At 42.1% G+C, this 23,125-nt stretch overlaps 1 protein-coding gene across 1 annotated transcript; it reads left to right on the top strand.

Annotated features, from left to right (window-relative positions):
- The first annotated feature begins 512 nt into the window (after positions 1 to 512).
- On the top strand, positions 513 to 22,804 carry LOC148819350 (uncharacterized). The gene is made up of 11 exons (XM_088935245.1): positions 513 to 628; positions 9,397 to 9,545; positions 10,360 to 10,548; positions 11,594 to 11,655; positions 12,543 to 12,596; positions 13,271 to 13,369; positions 15,216 to 15,351; positions 17,114 to 17,232; positions 18,625 to 18,720; positions 19,823 to 19,933; positions 20,930 to 22,804. The coding sequence occupies exons 1-11, from the start codon at positions 621 to 623 to the stop codon at positions 20,993 to 20,995; spliced, it is 1,089 nt and encodes a 362-aa protein (XP_088791371.1). The 5' UTR covers positions 513 to 620; the 3' UTR covers positions 20,996 to 22,804.
- Positions 22,805 to 23,125: the final 321 nt, after the last annotated feature.

Below are 23,125 nucleotides of genomic sequence, written 5' to 3'. Positions count from 1 at the left end.
TAAGAAAACAGAGAAAAACGAAGGAAATCTCTTTGGGACAGCGGCTGATATTTTATTATCTAGTTATGTGTACAAAATATATTTGCGAAAACAAAACTGCTTTTGAAGTATTATAGAGCTGGAGTTGTTATTATAAAAAGTAATTCTAATTTAATATGCTTTGATGTGGAACAGTCACTTTATTTTTCTTGTCTAAATGTTATGCAATATGGCAATAATCGTTTTAGAAATAGGTGAATGCAGAATAAATCTGATGGGAATAAGGAAAATATTATCTTTGAAGAATTTATTCATGTCTGACCTTGTCATTTTATCATCCAAAAGGGTTTGTTTTTTAAACTACAACGGTAAAAAGCAGCACAGAAGGTCCATTAAAAATATTTATGTAACAGAACAAAGTTCACCGAATTCGGTGGCCTTGTGACCTCCCTCTTTTTTTCCGGAAAATACCGATGGTGCTCAATGAGTGCTCGACTGGTCGCTTTTATAAATGGTGTAAAACCCGGCGGACCTGTCAGTACTCTGGGTGTTTCCAAAGAGCGCTGCTCTACCGCCGACTCCTGTGCTCCCATTTGCTAACGCTACCTGTAACTGTGCAACACCTAGCCGACGCTGCCAGAATGAGCAGGTAACACCTCTCAACCATTATACAGTATATCCTGCCATTATTCTTCTTCTTAATATTATTATTTCTTGTTAAGAATGACAATCAATCGCTTGCCTGTAACTAAAGGAAAAATATTATGAGAAAGTAGTTGAAATATTATGATAGAACTGTGGCATACACAGAAGGCACTGTAGAATTTTAGAAGCAATCTGAGTTATCTATGAATTTCATTTCATTTATTCACTGACATTACTACTTACAATAACATCACAGTGTTACCGCTGTCTTTTTAAAATAAACTGTATGGCTGTTCAGTGCGTTGTCATACTGTCAGGGGTAACTACCCGTTATTATTCCATTGCCTTTTTTAAGTCTAGGCAGGTGCGCAGATTAATTGCGCCTGTACGCGCGTCCTTCTCTCTTCAAGTTTTTGTCTCTGAAATTATTGATATGACCACCAAAGTCGGAAATTGCTTTTCTTGTACCCCACTGTCGGAATTTAAGAAGCGAATGCTCTCAGGCGCTTGGGAATCTCTCTCAAAGCACCAGGGTCGCCTGTCGGGCGTCAGAGCCGATTCGCGGACTGGGGTCATTAAGGTGTTTGTGACTAAAACACTGTCCGTGCTTTAAAGGTGAGCAAAAGACTGTTAAACCTTACCTCGCTACAGTAATAATTATGTCTTTGTTTAGAGGTTCAAACAGAAAAATGTTATGTAGTTTACGTGAAATGAAGGGGAATAATCCTTACACATATTTATGAAGAAATATACAATCTCAGTGATGAGATAATTGATTTCGATATTGGTATTTTTGAGAGGAGATGACTTTAAGAGTAGTGTCCCTGAGACGATGCCACTGGAAGTCACCATCTTGGCTCAAACCAGGGACAAAGTGTGGCCTTGAGCCAAGATGGCTGTTGCGTGTGGAGCACTTGGAAGCAGGTTTGAATTAAACACACCAGGGCTTCGAGTGTGAGGTGCACTGGGAAGAGTGCGTGGTGCTTCATATTAGAGGTAAGAGCTGCTGGGACAGCCTGTCCTGGAATTAGGCATGCTCCTGTGTCAACTGGGAGGCTTATGAAAGAGCAGCCAGGAGTGTGTGAGACAGTCTGTCTGGATCTTGAGGTCAGTTGGCAAAGGAGCTGCTGTTGTGTTGAGGCACCAGAGTTTGGTCTGGAGGAGTTTCCCTGACCAGCTGGGACTGTGAGTGGGAGACTCTCCCAGAGTGAGGTGGACAGGGCTGTGAGACTCTGAAAGCTGCCCCTTGCCTCGAGAGGAGAGGGATGCTGGAGCTGGAGCCCCACCAGCACTGGACTGAAGAGCTGCACCGTGGCTTCGCCTGCCTGACCCAGTCACCAGGCGAGGTGAGGAGCTGAGGGGCTAACAGGCCTGGGGGACTCGACGAGAATCGTGAAGAACAAGTAAGACCTGTGAATAAAGAGGTCCAGAGAGGGACGTGGAGCATCCTGAGGGGGGCAACAGGAGAACAAGACACAGCGGAAAGCTAGGCCTGGTTTTCCAGGACCGGAATCAATGCAAGACCTGTTACCCTGGAGGGGGTCAGTAAAGAGTTGTAACCTAACACCAGTTGAGTGTTGGGCCACTATCAATGCTCAGGAGGTCATGGGTGTAAGATACTGTGGGTCATGTGACTTGCTGGCCACCAGCATTTTCATTACAAAGCCTGTGCTTGATGGGGGCTTTGCCTGCCAGCTGCTTTTTACTTTTACCCAGGGGAACCCTGCCGATAAGTCCAGGGGTGGACCGTTGTGGTGTGGCAGGTGGGTTGATGTTCTGCTTTATTTCAAGTGTTGGACTGTGGAAATGTTCATTAATGCCCAGGTGCTGTGGTAACGACCTGATTAAGAGAGTACGGTGGAAGACATGTGTCCTGTTTTCATGTTTTAGGAATCATGTTTGGGTTTTGTCTGTTCATCAGCAGTGGTGGAACATAATATACTTGCAGGCATCCCAGACTGGTATATACTTCCCCCAGCATGTCTGAAATCCGTATGAGAACTAAGGCTTGTAGAATTAAGGCAGACAGGTGCTTTCTAATGCATCTGAATCTATCTCTCTGGGATTTGTTTCTTTTTGTAGTGTCTTACCAGAAATCATGAACAGAGCCTTCTAATGAGAAAGAAAGAAGCAGCATATAATTTTAAAAACAGAAGTTGACATGGGCAAAGGCCCAGGCCTCTGGAAAAACTTCTTATGTTTCTTTTAACTCAGTTCATCTCCAAGCTGACATTTAAATGAAAAAATATCATATCATATCAAACATCTGCTGATAACCTAATCTTTGGTCCAATGCTCACTGATAGTAAATCTACTTTGACTTACTTCACATGTAGCAGATGTGCACAGTAAACAAGGGTTTGTTAGTATATTATACAGAGTGTTAAGAAATGTAGATGTTAAATACATGCTCAGGTGCGGGTTGGATCTTACCTGATTTAGTGGGTGGGGGCAACAGAGTATGAAATGCTGTAACTTTTGATTGAGCAAGTGTTAAGTCTTCTTTATGAACATATCAACCCTCTTAAAGTGGCAGCTGTATTATATATCCAATATCTTTTAAAAACCTCATTCTTGTTCCTCATGCTGCACTGAGGGACAGTCCTGATTCCTGAAAGGCCAGTGTGTCTGCAGATTTTTATTCCAAGTTCTTAATGAGAAAAATCAGCTGCTTCTTCTTATTATTATTAGATTGGTCACTATAAGAGCTTCCCCCAGCTCTTCGACTGCTGGCGCTGGGAAGATGACTAGCAAACCCGCAGACACATCAGTTCTCCAGAACCAGGACTGCCCGTCCCTCAGCTGTCTCAGTGTGTTTCTATGTGCATATTGTGAGGATTGTCCCCAGCCCTAGAAACAGGTGAACCTCGTCACTGCAGTTGTTACCTAGCAATATCTCGTCAGCCACACAATTAGAATTAATTTCCTCCCACCGGAATGGTGGTTGTTTTCAAAACAGGTCACGGAATGTCCCTTGTATGTGGTGCTAATCAAACTGCGAGTGGCTGTAATCCACACAAAGTATTGCTTGGTAAAGGATTTTGGACTCCCTGGCAGAACAATGTCACAAGTGTGCTACTCCAATTTGCCTTGCTGACTGGCACAATATTGGGAAGCCTGTTCCCCAGCTGTTGCAGTTCTCTAGGATTTTATAAATAGATGCCAAGTTTCTTTAGCTAGAAACATTCAAGAACTAGTCCAGTTTGTAGCCTTCAGAGAAGTCTTATGAGCATGTTTACACCCTTTGGATTTGGATATTGGACTTCTTCTTTCTGCTTTTCAACATAGAATTAACCTTTAAATATTTACCTTGTAAATATCAAATTTATATCCGTAACGTGATCTACAGGTGTAGATTGTAGCACCTTTTCAATCTCTTGTAAATAAAGATTTACCGGATTTAATTTAAAAGATTTAGTCTCTTGTAAATGACCAGTTGTAAATTGGTAATTATGGAGATCAAGGGAATTAAGCTAATTGCCCAGGCTATTCTGTTGCTTTCGATGTCTCCTGTTTCATTTCACACAACAGGAGGGATGACTCAGATTGTTTTGTATAAGGACATGCACCTGGCAGGAACTGGCTTTCTGGGTGTAATTACTTTTTAACTTGCCTCTATATATCCTGGCAAGATCTAAGGTCAGAGTGGTGTTGTGTTGTAATTTAAAATGGTCATATTGCTCAATGTCATTTTCCTAATTTTGATCAAGGACAAAAGAAAAGTTTTCAGAATACATGCTTTCCAAAAGGCTTGATATGTTGAACTCCTGCAAGTCTGAAAATTATTTAAGTGCTATTTTTTTTGCTTGGCAATTAAACAGCTGACAACATTACAAAGGCAGCGAGGTCTTTATTCTGGTTTGAAGAGATCTAGACAAGAAACTTCCAGGCCTGATGCAGTGAAACACAAAAGAGACAAAAATCTTTTGAATTCATATGCTGTTCTGTCATGAAATTGAAACATGAGAGTTCTGAGCCTTGAAACGACAATTTAAATACTTAAAAATATTTGAATATGACATTGACAGTCTTTGTGCAGAGGCAGGGATCTTTTCAGGGTGCAGACTTCAGCACCTCTTTTTTGTGTGCTCTTTGTTTCATCCTCAGATGCATTTCTACTCTAAAAGAAAAAAAGATAAATGTCCTTTTACACAAATATGACTGCACCTGCCTCAATTCCAGCAAACTCTTTAGATACACTGCAGTTTGTTAGGTACAAAACAGCATTGGGCTGACTGTTTTTTTTAAAAGTACAATAGTCTGCCTTGCTGACTAATTGTAGTGTCCCAATTCTCCATCTCTCTCTGAGTCGGTATTGAAGAGGATAGCTTTCAGATCAGTTCAAAATTAAAATGGCTGACAGAGCACTCTGATACTTCTGAACAGAAATAGATGGATTGTCACCCTAGTGCATTTTAATGTGCACCTCAAAGAGAAGAAGGGAGTTTTGTATTTATTGCCTGATCCTTCTGGCATTTTCCCAGCTAGTCTGTTGTGAAAATCTGGCTCAGCTGCTGCCATTGTGTGGAGATGTAGTCTGTTGTCAGACTCAGATCAGAGCCTGGAGAGCTGGGAATGATTCAGTTTCTCTTGCCTGAGGCTGTGGTGGAGATAGCAGTGCTCCTTCAAGTCCTCAGCAGTTTGTCACACGGCATTTGGTGCAAGCCTTTTCTAAAACAAACCGGGACGGGGTGTGTGGAGATGGGAGGGAGGATATTTTGTTTAATATGAAGCGTGATGCAAAAATAAGACTTTTTGTCATAGTTTCCAGAGTGGTGCTTTAGTGGGCAGCAGAGGGCTGTGGTGGGTGGTGCTGTTGCCTGGCAGCTACAAGACCCTGTGTTCAGTTTCAGGCTTGGGTGCTCTTCAGTGTGGAGGCCTCATGTCCCCCCGTTGGTCCTATGGGTTTTCATCCGCCACCTCCCACATGGCAGGTGGGTTGTGTCAGCTTCTTTAAAGAGAGGCTCCAGGCCGATCTGGTCCCCAGACGGCAGACTCATTACTCTGCTCCATCAGGAGAGCTGGGGCTCCTCTGCCCTACACCCAGAAATGGGTCTGTGTCTAACACAACAGAGAGAGTTCAGTGTACAGCTTGCCAGGGTAGGATGTGGCTCCCCCGTGACCTGTGCTGGATAAATGAAGAAAATGGATGGAAAGAGTTCAGTGTGTAAATCTTTAAAGACTGTGAACCACACAGGGTAACTGATACCTGCAGAAATGCATAAGGCCCGTACACTGTTTTTGTCGTAATATTCAGGTGCGTGAAACATACTGAAACTAGCCATCCCTGTTTCCACCGTACTGCATAGTGCAACACATTTAATCCATTAAGGAATGTTCTAATTCTGCTCTTTTAGTCTGTTGAATATAAGTGAATACCACAGAAAAGAAAATGCAATTGAATGTATTAAAAGGCATAATTATTTGCATCAAATTACAGATTAGTTTTAATTTAATTGAATTTCTAGGATCAGTCCTGGGAGTGTCTTTATTTTCCTAGAATAGACACTATAATTTACTACATATTTTAAATCCTGATTGTTTTACAGTCCAATTAATACTGACAAAAGATTAACAGGTTCTAAAGTATTTCCATGTGTAAAGTGAAAAGTAAGGTACTAGTAAGGCATTTAGTTTATGACATACATATTGTCAATGATTCACAGAGGAATAAAATTAATAGAAAATAAATTTTAATCTCATAACAATTCAACATTTTTTCATACAAATTTAAGTAATAATAAAGCAGTAGAACATTACTCAAAAAAACAAAACAAACACGAATATAGTTTAAAAAAACAAGAAGTAAATAACTGGAGAACTGCAGTTCTTTACGTCTATATTCTAAGTTATCTCAATGCTTAACACATTTCATCACAGTGAAGTGAAACCCTACGAGAGCATTTCTCTCACAGCCTGTAGCTCATTCTCATTCTAAATCAGATTTTTTTTGATCACGTATGAACCTTGACAGGTTTTAAAAATAATTGGATCTCAGAGATTTTAATGTATAGCTTGAAAATAATACTTCCTGAACAACATGCCTGTTGGACTACAAGTGTCCTTGTTAAACTATGAACACAGTGTTCGACATGGACACCCAGGAAATGTTTATTTTGGTCTGTGCTCTGATAAAAGCCGGTAGATAGTTTAGATAATCTGGCCCAGATATTGTCAAACCATCACAGCGCTTAGCATGCTGTTGAGGGTTCAAAGCAGTGACATGGGACCAAAGTCACACAGTGTCCCTGATGACATCTGCACCTGTCATATTTTGTGTGCAGTATTGATCTGTACATGACCCTTCCTCTCATTTTCCTTTGGAACTGGAGAGGATTAAAACTCTCATTACTCCTTATCCCTTCCAGAAGACTTTTTGTGTTCATATTCAAAGCAATGGTGTGCTTCTCTGTTATTAATGTTATCATGTGCTGTTTATGTGCATGGAGTGCAAATTGAAGTGAGATAAGCCTGTGCCCAGCTGTTATATATTTTAACACTTCTTTTCTTTAAGACTTCTCTCTCCATACCTGAATGTTTTTCAAATTCTAGGTTTTCGCTTTACCAAACAAGGAATTGGGTGGCTTGAAAAATCTTGTTAAACAGTCATTTAGTCACGTCTTTCCAACTACTTTTAAAACGAGGGATTTGAGCAAATGTAATGGAGTTCATGATGGATGTTTGAGAGGTGGAAAAGTCTTAATTTCAATCAATTATCAGCTTGCTTAGTGATCTCTAGACCACTTCTAACTTCCTAGTGCATTTGGTCAGGCAGTTATCTCTCAAACCACACAGGGCAAGAGCAAAACGTCAAGCGAAAAACCTTTAAAATATCTGTATTGTTTGAGTTTGCAGCTTCTGCAAAGTGATTTATCATATCTATTTCCATCATATAAACATTTTTATATCAGTATGTTTTCCTCGTTATCTGTAAAATGTAATGCTTGACTTGATTCATCATTCATACACGCACCCTTTTAAAAAAAAATCTAGAAGTCTTTCTGTGCCATAACATTTGCATGACCGTATTTATCATCTTGCACTAAAGTCTCCAAAAACAATGTTTCACCATCAGGCAAAGTTCAGAATCTGAATGCCGACTGCTTTTGAAAGATCAAACAATCACAGTGTATGAAACCAGCATCATTGTCAATATGAGTGGAGTAACCTTGCTGACAGGCAGCTGTAACGTCACAGGGAAGTGCTGTGTTGGCTAACACTACCTGCTACAGCAGGACAGCATGAACACTTTGTCTTTCACGCTGTACAGGGCGGTAGCTGCCGCTGGTGGCCCACTTCTTCTGTGTTTTTTTGTTTTGTTGTACATTTAGATGTTGACTTTTTTCATTAAGCTTTCTTGTGCACCAAAACTGAACACATCAGTAGATTAAAATGGACATTATGCACAAATTTATCAGTTTCTCTGCAATTCAGGGACCACTGTACATCCATGAGATTTGAAGAATGTCTGTACCAAATTTAATCAAATCAGTCAACTCATATTTCACTTTTCATTTATGGAGCGTGGCACATACTCTTGAAATACTGTACATGTAATACGGTAAATGAATTTTACTAACATACAAAGCCTTGCAAAAGTACTCATACTCTTCCTATGGTATCCCATTGTGTGAAATGTATAACACTTAATATTTTATTCTAAACCAGAATGCTCAAAATGAAGATTTCTAAGGGTGACTGATGTGCAGTATATCTCATCTCAGCAATTGAACTGCGTATCTCGTTCAAAGCTCGCAGTGACATTTCCTCCTTGCCCAGCAGCTCTCGTTAGGTGGGAGGGCAGTGCCTGGGAGTTATGATGCAGCTTCCATTTCTGAATGACTGAGGGAATTTCAGAAACATAAATACTGTATATGTTGTTCTCTTTTCCTAGTCAGTGCCTTTCAGTGACTTTAACCCTGACTATCTTTAAAAACTCCTTAGTCTACAGCTTTCGTCCATCTATTTTCTAACCGCTTTATCTAATCCAGGGTCATGAGGGAGCCAGACCCTATCCTGGCAAACAACTGGCACAAGGCAGGGTACACCCTGGACGGGACACGAGTCCACGGCAGGGCACACACAGACACACACGCTCACACCAGGGCCAGTTAACCTACAGTACTAGTATGTTTTAGGAATGTGGGAGGAAATTGTGTTTTTATTCTGAAATGATGGGCATTCTGTTATTGCACACAAACAGGGGTCACTCAACTAATTGTGGCGCTCATTAATTATGTGCACCAAAGTGTTTGAGTACATGCAGTATACAGTCATGACTTTCCCATTTCTCCTTCATATTTATCTATGTAATTCTTTTGTTTCTTTGATTTGAATGTGTGGAGTAAGTTGTGTGTTTAACAAATATTATTTGCTGCTTTGAAGTGTCATAACTGCAAGCTTTAAAGCAGCAGGGTCTGAGTACATTTGCAAAGTGCTGTATGGTATTGTGTGTGATACAGTCAAGCACAAAACAGAGGACACACAAACACAGCACTGCATTTTATAGCATGGGCATTGTGCCTACACAGGCATTACACAGTCACTCATGCAGGAGGCTGATATCAAAGAAATCTGATAGGTGCACATCTACACACTGCTTGGTGACTGTTCTTTGCACTATGACAGGGATCTGCACTTTGATCTGCAGAAATAGATGGTAGAGCACTTAATAGGAAGAAGCAGCTTCTCATCTCATTTGTGTACCTGAGGGGTGGTGTGGCACTTTTAAGGATCTGCTAGTAAGATTACACTTCTGCTCTGCTCTTCCAGGTGTCTTGTTCTCCAGTCGGAGGTTCAGAGCTTCATCGAGAGATGTATGATCGCAGTGGGAACGAAGGTCTCTCATGCCAGGGCTCTGGCTGATGTCTTGGTGGAAGGCGACCGCAGGGGTCATTACAGTCATGGACTGAATAGAATGGGTCAGTGGGGGTCTTGGCACATGAAGTGTGTCTCAACGGGAGTGGTTTTGAAGTTATTCGGCTTATCAGACATATCTGTGTGTAACTTCTCCAGCAGAGGGGTTTGTAACCAACCTGTTCCAAGCCTCTCTGATGTAAGATGACACTGTTACAGTGATGTTACTCCCCACAGTTCTCAAGAGATGGGCTTCTTTTCTGCTTCCAGCTTAGCTCTTGATCATTTAGTTCAGGGGTGCCCATCTCCAATTCTGTAAGGCTGAGAACTTGTAGATGAATTGATTGCATTTTAGTTCAATGAAGGATTCAATTAAGCAGATGAATTTAAAGATGGATATTCACATGGACCCCAGCTGGGAAGCCCTGCCAACACAACTGAACACCAGGAAACAGTGGCCCAATTTTTAGCATTAAAATTTAGCAATTAGAACAGTAATTAAGCAATGGTATTCCAATTATCAGGGGTGCATTGCTTTATTGTCAAGTTAAAATCCTTGCATTCAAAGGCAGCTTCAAAATCCTATACTGTCTTACAGTGTTCTTATAAAAAAAGAGGCCCTTTTTTGTTCATTTATTAATGTGATTCTTGACTTTAACAAAGGTAACTTGCTACTGTTAGAATGAGATGTATAACATGAACAAGACAATGCTGTTAAGATACAGAATTGTACAAATTTATCATCTGAAATAAGCTCATTAATTTATGTGGGTCATAAACAGGTGTTCATGGAGCACATTATACAACATAAATGATGTGCCATCCACCAAAATATGGATTTTAATTAAATATAACGTGTTCACATTTGTGATTCCACAGATATGTATGTCAAGGAGATCCAGACAGGAATCTGTTCCAAAGATGGAGAGCCGATTATCGAGAAGGAGACAGTGGCCACGGCGCTGGTTGATGGCTGTAACCTCCTGGGGCCGGTGGTGGGCAACTTCTGTATGGACCTGGCCATTAAAAAGGCTAAGGAAGTTGGCATAGGCTGGATCGTGGCCCGGGGCAAGTGTTGATTTAGCTCTGCCTTTGATTTCAATGGTCCATCCAGCAGGTTCCTGATCAGGGTCGAGGGGCAGCTGAAGTCTGTCCCTGCCAGCAACAGGTGCAAGGCAGGGTACACCCTGGATGGGATGCCAGTCCAGCACAATGGCACACACAGACACAGACAGACATACACTTACAGTCACCAGGGCCAATATTTCCCAATAAAGCCCCGTGACCCCGTATCGGATAAAGTGGTTCGAAAATGGATGGATAGAGGAAAGAGTGCCCACACACTGATCTACCACCCCTAATTACAGCAGCCTGCTTTTTGTCAGAGGTCTCGAACCCAGGGCCGAGTCAGCCCAGCCCAGCTTAGCTTAGCTTTGGAGATCTGGTGAGATCAGGCCCAGCATTGGTCACACCGCCAGCGGTGAAGTTACTAAGAAATGCAGATTGAATTTTTGGTATGAAAACATTTTTTTAAGTCGTCTGAGAAAACTGCCTGATGGTGAGAAACAAGGAGCGATATTTTTTTTCTGCTTCTTAGTTCATGAGGAGTAACAACACCCAAGAACTAAGTGCAATAAAAAAATTGTTTTTATATAAGTGTTTATAGTAACTTTGGCTCAACCTCTTGACTGAGGGCTAGCCTGCAGGCCATAGGACTAGGTATTTATAGATTTAGTAACTGATGTCATGAGTGATTATACGTTAGAGCATCTGAGATGAGATTGAAGTTGGCTGCTTTAATCCCTCCTGAACTCATTGGAAACTTCATTGCCTAGAAAACTAAATTGCCTAGTTTTCTTCTACTGGGAAAAGAGAAGAGATATTGTCTTCCATCAGTAGAGGAGCGCTAAGAAGGGATTTCCTTTCCTCGGGTTTTCCTAAAATTCCCAATTCATAAAATCATATGAAAACTCACGGAAGAGTCTTCCATGCCCCCATATCTGTCACGATATGCTCGATCAAATATTGTTTGTTTAAAAGCCCTTGTTTTTTATTCTCAGCTAAATAAATGTATGGCTTGTAGATTCATTCTTGTTTTATTTTTGCCTCTCAGGTTCAAACCATTATGGAATTGCAGGATACTACTCCATGCAAGCACTGAAAGAGGACATGATCGTGAGTCTCTTTCACTGTTCGTTAATAGCGTCTCTTCAGAAACATTGGAAAAAGCCTTCCTGTCCAGAGAGAGTTTGAGGGACAACAGCAATTACAGACCTGCCTCACCTATGATGGGACTTACATAAAGACGCTGCTCCTCTATCTCATATAAGGCCTGGTTGAAAGCAATTCCAATTCTGAAGTACTGTACAAACCTACTGCACAGTCCACAGAACCCACCCTCCTCTCAAATCAAGGGAAATGGGAACATCACATCAGGAGACTTTCTCCTGCTCTTATTCCAAACAATAAATGGAAAAAGATCCTCTTCTTCAGATCTGTCAATTAACAATAAATACATTACTAACAGCAATAGTTACAAATATCTTAAGTCATTATTAGAAGGACCGTTTAAAAACACAGCATTTACTAAACATTTCCAACCATTTTTCTATACTGTGAAATCACAATTTCTTTGTAAGAATCAAACTTTGTAACACAGTACTCGGTTTATATAGGTGGTATAGAACAAGCACATTTAACATAAAAACCACAAGAAAGATACAAAACCCAGTTCTGTAAATTCATAAAAAAATCTGAATCGTTCTCCAGGTCTCTGAAGGGATGTGGCTCCCCCTGGTGGTCAGTCTTCAGAGCACAGTTCCCAGTTTATGTAGCTCAAACCTCTTTAAGGCTTAAACGTCTGCTAGGCTCCAAATTGAAAATAAAATGTATATTTCACCTAGTTTTCGCCAGTGTGGTTATGCAATTGTTTAATGTTTCTAAACACCCTTTTCGCTTATTGAGTTTACCGAGCTTTTCCTTCTTATTTCTGTGTTTAATTAATTAATATTTTATTTTCGAACTGAGCTGCCCTAACGTTATTATTTTGATGTTCTTCACAGGGTATGAGTTACACAAACACCTCACCACTGGTCGTCCCCACCAGAGCTAAAGAAGTAAGGTGTATGCGCGGATATGTCAGGTTTGCCAAGCGTGCGGATTTTTAGACACATTGACTAGACACTTCTGCTGCGCCGAGAGGAGCGCACGGAAGCGCATAGCTCCCAGCAAGGAATAAAGATCCCCGCCCTTATCTCGTAATTACGAGATAGTAATTCTCGTGATACCACAATTGTCAGATAATATCGCTACGTGCGGACTTATTAAGCAGTGGAACTGGTTGCACGTATAACTGTTCATAACGGAACCATCAGTGCTTTGATCTCTAAATCCCACGAAAACTGGTCCTCATGCCTATAATGAGTCTCTTCATTATTTGTTAAAAATCACAAGACTTCATTATGACTAAACCCCACTCGAAAGTAAATCCGTACAAATTCTGCAGCGCTGGACACTGACACGGCCATTAAAAGCGAAAGCGCCAGTCGAGCTCACGGCGGCTTCTGAATGCGTTCAGTGCGCAACGTAACAGGTTGTATACACCCTGGCGTAATCATTGCTATCTCGTAGTTTCCCCCTTGGTGGCAGCAATGCGCTTCTGTAGGACCAGACTGAGCTCCAGAAAGGAAGTTTGAGCTGATGGACACGGCGCTAGACTCGAAAATTAAATCTTCACCTTTTGTTTTCCCCGTGTATGAACTAGCTTTCTTGGTCTGGTCACGTTTTTTAGTGCACCTTGGGAACCAACCCCATCAGCGTAGCTGCACCCGCAAACAACGGGGACAACTTTGTGCTGGACATGGCGACCTCTGCGGTGGCGCTGGGCAAGGTAGAGTTAACCACGCCGACTGGCCAATGGCTGTGACACAGGGAACAGCTGGAATTAAGTCAGTCTCCAGAGGACCACAGAAGCCACAGCACTGTGCTTAGAAGTTGCTGTCTTATCTGGTTCAGAAATGTCCTGAAACTTATTCTGCTTATGGGAACTCCTTAACAGCCAAGGAAAAAAAACCCAAAGATGTAGAGAAAATTGATACTGCATTGTGAAAGAGAAGCGAATTCACCACGTTTTGGCTGACATTCAGTTTGAATTTTAAAAGAAGTGCAATTCAACCACAGTTAATTCAACACTACTGTAATTGTGATATTGCAGAACAGATGGAATGATTCATGTTAGTATTTAACATGTATTCTAATATAGTAGCTGCGTCAGCATGCGTAGGCTGCAAAAGAACAAGTAATACTGTAGGTTTATTCCATGCTGAAAAGAGAAGAAAGAAAACAACGTTTCGGCAGTGGAGCCTTCTTCAGGTGTGATGGCTGTTTCTAATATAGTATTCTCCTTAGAAACAGTCTGAACCAAACAAGGAGTCTGGTAAGAAGCTCTTACCTCTCCGTTAGTGACAGACAAAGTGGTTCGTTCCATACTTAAGTACACCTGAATTTCAGATTGTAGATAGTTCTGTTGGAAGTAAATGGTTTCTGGGTGCTGGAAGTGGACAGCCGGAGAGTGGAACACTAGAGAGAGCTTCCTGCGCCCTCTGGTGGACACCTGTTGTATCAACACCTCCTGGTTTGCACTGCCCTCCTCCACACCAGTGTTTCCACGTGTTTCAGTAAGACACTTAAGGGACACGATCACAAAAAACTTTTTCAGAACTTTTCCATCTCCTTTCAAGGCTGGTTTCCATTTTACTGACAAACATGACTGTCAAGAGACCTGGTTTTCTGTTTTGTGGTACAACATTGATTCCACCAGCAGCCATATCACTCTGCAACTCACAACTGGCAACCCACTGAAGCTCAGCAGGTGTGAGCCTGGTCAGTACCTGGATGGGAGACCCCTGGGAAAAACTAAGGTTGCTGCTGAAAGAGGTGTTAGTGGGGCCAGCAGAGGGCGCTCACCCTGTGGTCTGTGTGGGTCCTAATGCCCCAGTATAGTGACGGGGACACTATACTGTAAACAGGCGCCGTCCTTCAGATGTGACGTAAAACTGAGGTTCTGACTCTCTGCGGACATTAAAAATCCCAGGGCGTTTCTCGAAAAGAGTAGGGGTGTAACCCCGGTGTCCTGGCCAAATTTCCCATTGGCCCTTGCCAATCATGGCCTCCTAATAATCCCCATCTTTGAATTGGCTTCATTACTCTGCTCTCCTCCCCATTGATAGCTGATGTGCGGTGAGCGTTCTGGAGCACTATGGCTGCTGTCGCATCATCCAGGTGGGGCTGCACATGGGTGGAGGGGATCCCCATTACCTGTAAAGGGCTTTGAGTGGAGTGTCCAGAAAAGTGCTATATAAGTGCAATAATAATAATAACAACATTGAGATAATCTGCAAAGAGAACATGTGAGAGTCACACATGGCCAGTCAGCCAGCAGTTAGCTGGCCAGTGGCTGTGCAACAGGAGGCTCAGACATACTGTACCATCCTGCATATCCTGCTTCACAGTCCTTTTCCAGGACGATATCGACAGTATCGTCTTCACCATGAGGAAACATGAGTAAACAGTGTCCTTCTGTTTGACTGTCTGCACCAGGGCTAAGCTTGGTGCTGTGCCGAATACATGCTGCGAATACAGGGCGCCCACAGAGGCTGTGCCGGCCAGTGTCTGCTGCGTGCCAGGCGCTCTGTGGAAGCCATTGCTGATGAAGCTGTGCTTTTGGCTCCCGTCAGATCGAGCTGCACCACCGGCGAGGCGACATCATCCCGGAGGGCTGGGGCTGCGACTCCGGGGGGAAGCTGAGCACAGACCCGGGGAAGGTGCTGAGTGGAGGGGGGCTGGTTCCCATTGGTGGCTGCGAAGCCACAGGTCAGGCTGTTTCTGCCTTTTTTATATTAGAGATTTAGAAATGCCCTAAACTGTTTTTTAGTGTTTAAGAATTCATAACTTCTCCTTTCCTTACATGAGCAGCACAGTGGTGCAGTGGTTGGTGTTGCTGCCTCGCAGTGCTGGGACCCAGGATTGAATTCCTGGGCTGCTGTCTGTGTGGAGTTTGCATGTTCTCCCTGTGTTCGCATAGGTTTCCTCCATGAGCTTTGATTTCCTACCACAGTCCAAAAAGAACCTTTGCACTTCTGGGAAAGCTGGCCCTGGTGTGAGTGTGTGTTTCTGTCTGTGTCTGTGTGTGTGTGTACCCTGTGATGGACTGGTATACTGTCCAGGGTGTGTGTCTGTGTCTGCCCTGCGATGGACTGGTGTCCTGTCCAGGATGTACCCTGCCTTGTGCCTGTTGCTTGACAGGTTAGTCTCTGAAGCCTCCATGACCCTGAGCTGGATAGTGGTTAGTAAATGGGTGGATATTGAGTGTTTTTTACATCGTACGTGTTATCGTCCTAATAATCAGATAACCTTTTGATTATTCTGGATGCCTGTACTTGTATAGTGAATTATTTTTGTTTTTCTATGGAAAGTGCATTGCAGTCCTGGAGATGGATTGTCAGTCTGCCCACTGCACTGCAATGAGCTTGTTTCTGAATGCAAACCTCTGTTATAGAGCTCAGCTCAGCTCTACACTTCTAGCTTATTTTCTTACAACTGCATCAACCAAAACATTCCTGCATAGCATTTTCAGGGAGCACTTGCATAATTGTGGTTTTCAGTGTGATTAGATTTTATCTAAATTTGGAAAGGGAAGGAATGTTCCTTATAAACAAACTGCTGGTTCTCTGGATATATGCCTTAATTGAGCAAAAGTAAATACATTTTTTTCTCTGCTGCTGCTTTCTGATTTTGCACATTAATTTGTCACGCTGACAACCAATGATGAATTGTCGGATTTTTAAGCTACAGGTAGTGACAATAACTCCAATTTATTTACAAAGTTCCATTTCTTGTCTTGCAAGAACAGTACCTTGAATATTGAATTAATTAAATAAGAAGTAAAAGCTAAGCTTAAAAAGACAAAACAATTAAGGTAGATTAAAGCCTGTTAAAAGCTTGTGCGTGTAAGTCTCTGAGTTTTAAAAATACTTACAGACTCAGGAGATTTGTATGGACCCAGGAAAAGAATTACTCGGCTTTGCTAACCAAAACAAAGGGCATCACTGCTGAGAGCTCACTAGTAGCCATATCGCTCCTCCTGCTCTGGCCTGCTGGCAGAGAAGTGATACTGGTGAGGCTGGTGTCCCCTGGACACATTCTAATCCTTGTAATAGATCCTAAACTGGGTACTGGGACAGAGTGTTTGACAGAAGTGATAAAGGATATGAAAACAAAGAACATGAGATGCAAATACAATGATTTACATGTAAGAGCCAAGGATAACAATGACCTTTTATCCTCTTAATTGGGGAATACCAAAAAGGTACTAAAACTAAAAAATCATATGGCCCGTCTTGTACATCCAGTTATCTGGTATCTTACATTCCTGAGCCCAGCCCTTCAACAGTGAGGCACGGTACAGTAGTTTGTGGCAGACACCCACAACTCTCTGTGTGAAGAAGCACCTCCTGTGCTCATTCATGTCTGCTTAGGTCCTCTTGTAGAGCTTCGTTTTTCATTGTGTGTTCACATTTGTCTTCTTTAAACACTGTTAAAACTGGGATTGTGAAGAACTGTCTGTCTCCTGCAGGAGGGTACAAGGGCTTCGGGCTGGGGCTGATGGTGGAGGTGTTCTGCGGCATGCTGGCGGGCTCCCAGTACAGCCGACACATCCGCACCTGGAAGTTCACGGAGCGCACGGCAGACTTGGTACGTACTGCGCCCTTTCTGCTATATAAAAGCCTCTTCACTGGGAGCACTGCGGACAACACTCTACACGGACAAGAGGAAAGCCCTGATGTCTTGATGGTTGAATCAGTTGCAGCATAATTGAAAAAGGAAGCTCATTAAGGAGGTCAGACAGCAGAGCAGAACCTTCTTTCATCATTTATAAGTGGGATAAACCACAAAGGTGCTTATCATTGAAATAGTTCTTTACCTTCTATTTCCTATAAGTCAAAATAAGCCAGTGGGCTTTATTTATATCTTATATAGTGTCCAGTCTTTACAGAGGTATCCATAACTCAGCCTCACTTCAGCCTGTTTTACCTGAGTCACCAGTTGCTACTGAAATTCACTTCATAATTAAAAAAAAAACTTTATAAAATAGAGTTCTTAAAGTACAGGTCCAGGGTATATCTTGCCTTGTACCCATTGTTTGCTAGGATAGGCTCTGGCTAATCCGTGACCCTGTACTGGATAAGGCAGTTAAAAAATGGATGAATGGAGGGAACTATAGGCAGACTGACTCCTGCAAAAAGGCTGGAAGTAGTTTTGTCGCTGTATGCTGACAATACTGTCCTCTGCTGGTAGATTACTGTACTACAGCTTCAATCCTGAGGCGTTAGTGTAGTTCTCACAACCTCTGGGTTGGTGGACCCCTTTTCTTGTAAAAATTCTCAGTTTAAACTTTACAGATGAGCGATATAATGTTCATAATAGATTACTGCGCACAAATATGGAATTAACCTTTACCTGTTCCTTTGTGGCCAATGCACGCTGACACAGATGTAAACTCAGACATCTTCATGCTGTATTGACCTGTGAAGACCAGAACTGAATTAGTCTTTGACTCAGAAGGCCTCAATGCCCACTGTTCCCCAGTCTTCAGACATTGAGGGTTGGAGATCCCTAAACAATTTGCAGGGCTGAAGTACTGAGGAACTCCAGGATCCGAATTACATCATACCAATATGAGAAAAATACTTTTTGAAACCAGATACACTGGGACATTAGTGTTTATGTGCAGTTAAATGAAGGTGACTCAGCATGTTCATTGAAGTAACAGAATACTTTGAAAGCCCTGCTGCATTTTGGTCTTGGATGCCAATCTGAGCATTTTGATGAAAGTGGTATGTTTGAGCTAATTAAACCAGGAACTGGACTACAGTTTGAAATATTGCTATAGCAGCCTTTGACTGGGATGTGTGCAAGCTAGACTCTAGCCGCTATAGTACTATTACCGTGTTTTTAATGTGATGATGGTAACTGAGTTCATTCAGAACTATTTCTTTCTAGGAGGTATAGGTTTTATTATTCCTTCATTAACTCATTTTTGATCTGGCGACTAGTTTAAGATGTGTTTTCTGTTTCCTTTTTCAGGGCCAGTGCTTTGTGGCAATAAACCCTGAATGTTTTGCTCCTGGGTTTAAGGACAGAATGTCTGACTTGCTTTCTCTGCACAGAAATCTGGAGCCGGTGAGTGACTATTTTACCCAAAGTTACCCACCTTCTTGATCTTCTGAAGGCTGCTCCTCTTTTGGCAGAAATTTCCCCATGTCCCCACTTTTTTTTTGCACCAGTTTTTGGAATCTCTTTGTACTTGCTTTATGATGAAAGCTCTAGGGAAGTGAAAATTCAAAGCGCCTGGAGTTTTCACTGTACGAACCTCCCACACCTAATCATCTCCGTGCTCAGAGCCACCACGTTGCCCTGGACCCATATGCTGGATTTGGGTTTAATGAAGTTGAGCACTTAGTATTTCCTTTTTTATGTCTAACACACGTTATGTACAATTGTAACAGTGAGGTGAGTGCAAGCTTTTTAAATTCTGTATACGGTGAACTGTGGGTAATTTCACGCGGTATGGGGTTGTACCATGCATTTTGAATGTCTGCATTCAACAAGTTATTTCTTGTTGTTATTAACATTTGATTTCACGAGAAGCAGTGGGATCTTGTTGTTTTTTTGCTCACTGTATCAATTAAAACCAAGCATAAATGTGAAATGAATTAATTTAGATTTCCAAGACATTTACAACATTATTACTTTAATTAATGGGTAGTCAATGAATATTTAAGGAACAATGGATTAAGTGTATAATGCAGAATGAGAAAAATACTATATTTAAAAGTAATTACATACTGTATGTGCTGCACACACACAAGTCTGTAATTACATGCTTAGATTTCAGCTTTTCACTTCCTCATTACACCAGTCCATTTGAAATGGCCAAATCTGTGAACCCTCCATCTCCTGTCTATCCCTGGAAAAGTGAACAGAGCACACACAACACACAACACGACACAACACACAAGTTCAGACAAGTGTATCATTCACACAGCTGCTTACTGTTACAGGACCAACGAAGCCCTACTAGTGAGCAACTCACTAAGTCCACGGTTAAATATATTATACAATGGGTCATGACATATTATTTTATGATCATATACAAAGCTTGAAGGTCACTCAAGAGATTAATTTCTAGTTTAGGATTATATGAAGCCACAAGAAGTCCCATGTTTGCTGAATTAAATCTGGCACATTCATTTCATTTGTTTGTGTTCACAAAATCTTCTAGGCTGAACTGGGGGTTCCTGTAATGGCCCCTGGAGACCCAGAAAGGAAGAACATCAGGAGATGTGAAGACCTAGGAGGCATCCCTTACCACATCAATGTCATCGACCACATGGTAGGTCCAGTAATGGTCAGGTGTGTGGAATGGCAGGAGGTCAGGAGGTCAGACAATGTTGGGTAGAAACCTATGCCCTCAGGCTGCGGAGGAGACGACTTGGTGCTAGGCGGGTCTCAAAACATCCGAACCCTCAATGCTGAGCAAGGAGGAAAGGGTGACCCGGAAATAGATAGTCCCACACAAAGACACACCGGAAGGACAAGCAAGGCACAGGGAACCTAGGGACAGGACAGAGTAGGAATGCCCTCTAGATGTAGAGGGCGTGACAGTACCCCCCCTTTCACGGATGGCTCCTGACGCCCAAAAAGCAAATGAGCTACACAGCACCGGGGGGAGGAAAAACCTCATTTAACTGAAAGGAAACCTCTGGGAGTCCACGGCTGAGCGAGGAGAAAAAGGGTGACCTGGAAATGTATAGCCCCAAACAAAGACAAACCGGAAGGAAAGGGAAGCACAGGGAAACTAGGGACAGGACAGAGTAGGAGCTGTAGAGGGCGTGACACAAGTGGCACGCTGGGGTAATGTCTCTGCAAGCGGATCCTTACGGGTGAACTGGGAATCCAGAACCCCAGAGTGAGGTTGTGCCAAGCAGCATTGCCAACGCAGCATCACTGTCTCTTCACACACGTCTGTCTGGGTGTTTGGGATCGACAAACACGCTTTGCTTCAAGGACTTACTGGCCACATTAGTGTCAGGGTTAGGGTTTATGGATCACAGTCTAAATTCAGTTTTATTTTGTCATTTTAAGGACCAAGCTACCCAGCGGTGTTGTTAAACCCTATTCAAGAAATGGCTGAGATTCTTGGACCAGTTAACTACTAAATACCAAACAGGCCTAGATGAAACCAAAAATGGCCTCCCATTGTTTGTAACATTTCTTATTTAAAATTCATACTGAGAGTAAATGCTCCTGGGGGTAGAAGGGTTTTTTTTGAACTGACAGATGATTAAAGTGCAGATCAGGTTCTCTTCACTGTGTTTTCTGTTTCTAGAATGGAGTTGCGAGGAGTGTCGGGGTCAGCCCTCTGCTGCCATCCAACAGGCTCATAGCAAACTAGAGCTGCTTCTGCGAGAGGCCCCAGCAACACCGGTTTAGACAGAAGAGTTCTCCTCAGTTTTTAATGTGTGCTGCTTTTTAATACTCCTAGACAAAAACCGAAACGCTTGGCTCCTGTTAGATCAGTATTTCATGGTACGCAATCCCACTTTTAAGAAAATGATATTGAGAGTCTTTGCATTTGCTAACCACTCAGGTTCAACTCTTTTGGATTTTAATGCCAAACTGGTACGATTAGAGCTTTTACCAACACATTTATTTTATACTGTCCGGAACAGAGTTAGGGCTTCTAGTTTTCACCTGTTAGCTGTTGTTCATTGGCAAATAATGCCTGTTCTGGAAAAAATAGTTTTCACCGCTACAGGAGTTAGTTAAAATCAGATTCCAATAGGTACCTAAAAAGCACCCCAGAAAAATTATTCAGAGTAGATTAATCCCACCACAACAATTCTGTTCGTACTCACCCAGTTTTAACCATCGCAGATGGATAGATGGAACACTACATGCCCTGAGGGGAAAGTGGAGGCACAGAAAAACAGATTTCACTTCATAGTAGACTGATCCTTTTCTCCTAAACAACAGTACAGAGAAACTGGAGCCCTCAACACAGCTTACCAGTTGTTTAATTTGAGTTCTCATTGTGCTTATACACCTTGTACAAATAAATTATTGACCAAACCAAACTTTAAAAAGCGACCAGCGCCGTTGCATGTGTTTTTATCATAGCCAGTGCACACTGGGCCCAGGAGCCCTGGGGGACCAAGCCAGGCCGGGTGGCTCGTGTGCTGTTCCCCAGGGTAGGAGAAACACCTGCACAGCAGCGGGTATCTGGGCTTCCACTCCCCACCTGAAGACACCCTTCTGGAAGGGCTGGAAATGGGGGCGCCCTCTGCTGGCTGTTATGTGTCACGTCAGGGCGACTTGGTCTCTGTTGCACGTCTGTCAGCAGGCACTCTACCATGTGCACTGGCTCCTCGAAACAGCCTTCTGAGAGATGAGGAGGTACATGAGCCAGATCAGTAAGAAACAAACCCAATTAATGGACAGATGCATGCCATGTATTAAAATAAAGAGGAATTAGGAATATGATATTATTGGTTCTTAGTCCAGTTCACAGGAACTGAAAATATTTTAAGATGCATATAGTTTACAGTGTATTAGGAGTGGCAATGATCCATTAAGTAATCAGGAATGCAATGGATGTAGATGCTTCACAGAACCAGCAGGGGTCATATTTGTGAAGCTTTCATCTCTCCTGGAGATGAAAAAATGAATAGTAATTTGTCTTTTTTACCGTGCTTTGACACAGGCTCATCTTCATTTTGAACAGCATATAGTTCACTTTGTCACTGTCAAAGATCGCAGGCAATTTCCCCAAAGATGTTGAGGAGGAGGAAGAAGAGGAGGCCTATCAAGCTCATTTTGTTGCTACTACTAATATATTACGAGGATTAGCTACCATTGTTTTTTCATGTACAAACACTTAATTTTAATAATTTTAGTTTATTAGTCATGGAAGAAGAGAAAAGGCCATATATTTTAATAAATCATTGACCTCTAATTTGCATTATACTAATATGCTGGGAATCCATGTTGTACAGGAATTCTTTATTTTAATATTATTAAAAGAAGTAACTGCCAGAGCTGGAAGGCTGCCTCAGTGAGGAAACTGGCTATGCAAGATGATTCATCAAAATCTAAAAATGCTGCAGAATATCCACTTTCAGTGTACTAATTACAACTAAGAATGTTAAGAGGACTGTCTACCTCCTTAACCAGGAATAAGAATGAAATTATTAAAGGCATTCAGGAATTGTCTGTCGGTTCTTGGGTTTCAAGGCATTGACGTGCTCCTGTTGTAGTGCAATTTGAAGCTGCCAACAGCAGCTGTCACCAGGCCTGAACTTTTTGAGTTCAATTAAGACCAGTGATGACTTTTCTGATTTGTCAAGGATCCGCAAGAGAAGGATTCAAGGTCACAACATACTGTACTGCGGAGCACTGCAAGCAACTTGCTCTCCTGGGGTTTCAAAATCTTTCTTGGTTTACAGTAAGTACATGGCTGTTCATGTAAAAGTTTATAAAGTGAAAACTTAATGATTTCTGATGTAACATGAGAAAGGATTAGATG

This window comes from Atractosteus spatula, chromosome 16, assembly GCF_055471065.1.
Source record: "Atractosteus spatula isolate fAtrSpa1 chromosome 16, fAtrSpa1.hap1, whole genome shotgun sequence".
Taxonomy (NCBI): domain Eukaryota; kingdom Metazoa; phylum Chordata; class Actinopteri; order Semionotiformes; family Lepisosteidae; genus Atractosteus; species Atractosteus spatula.
The sequence above is the reverse complement of the archived record's forward strand: the minus strand, read 5'-3'. Positions and strand labels throughout refer to the sequence as shown.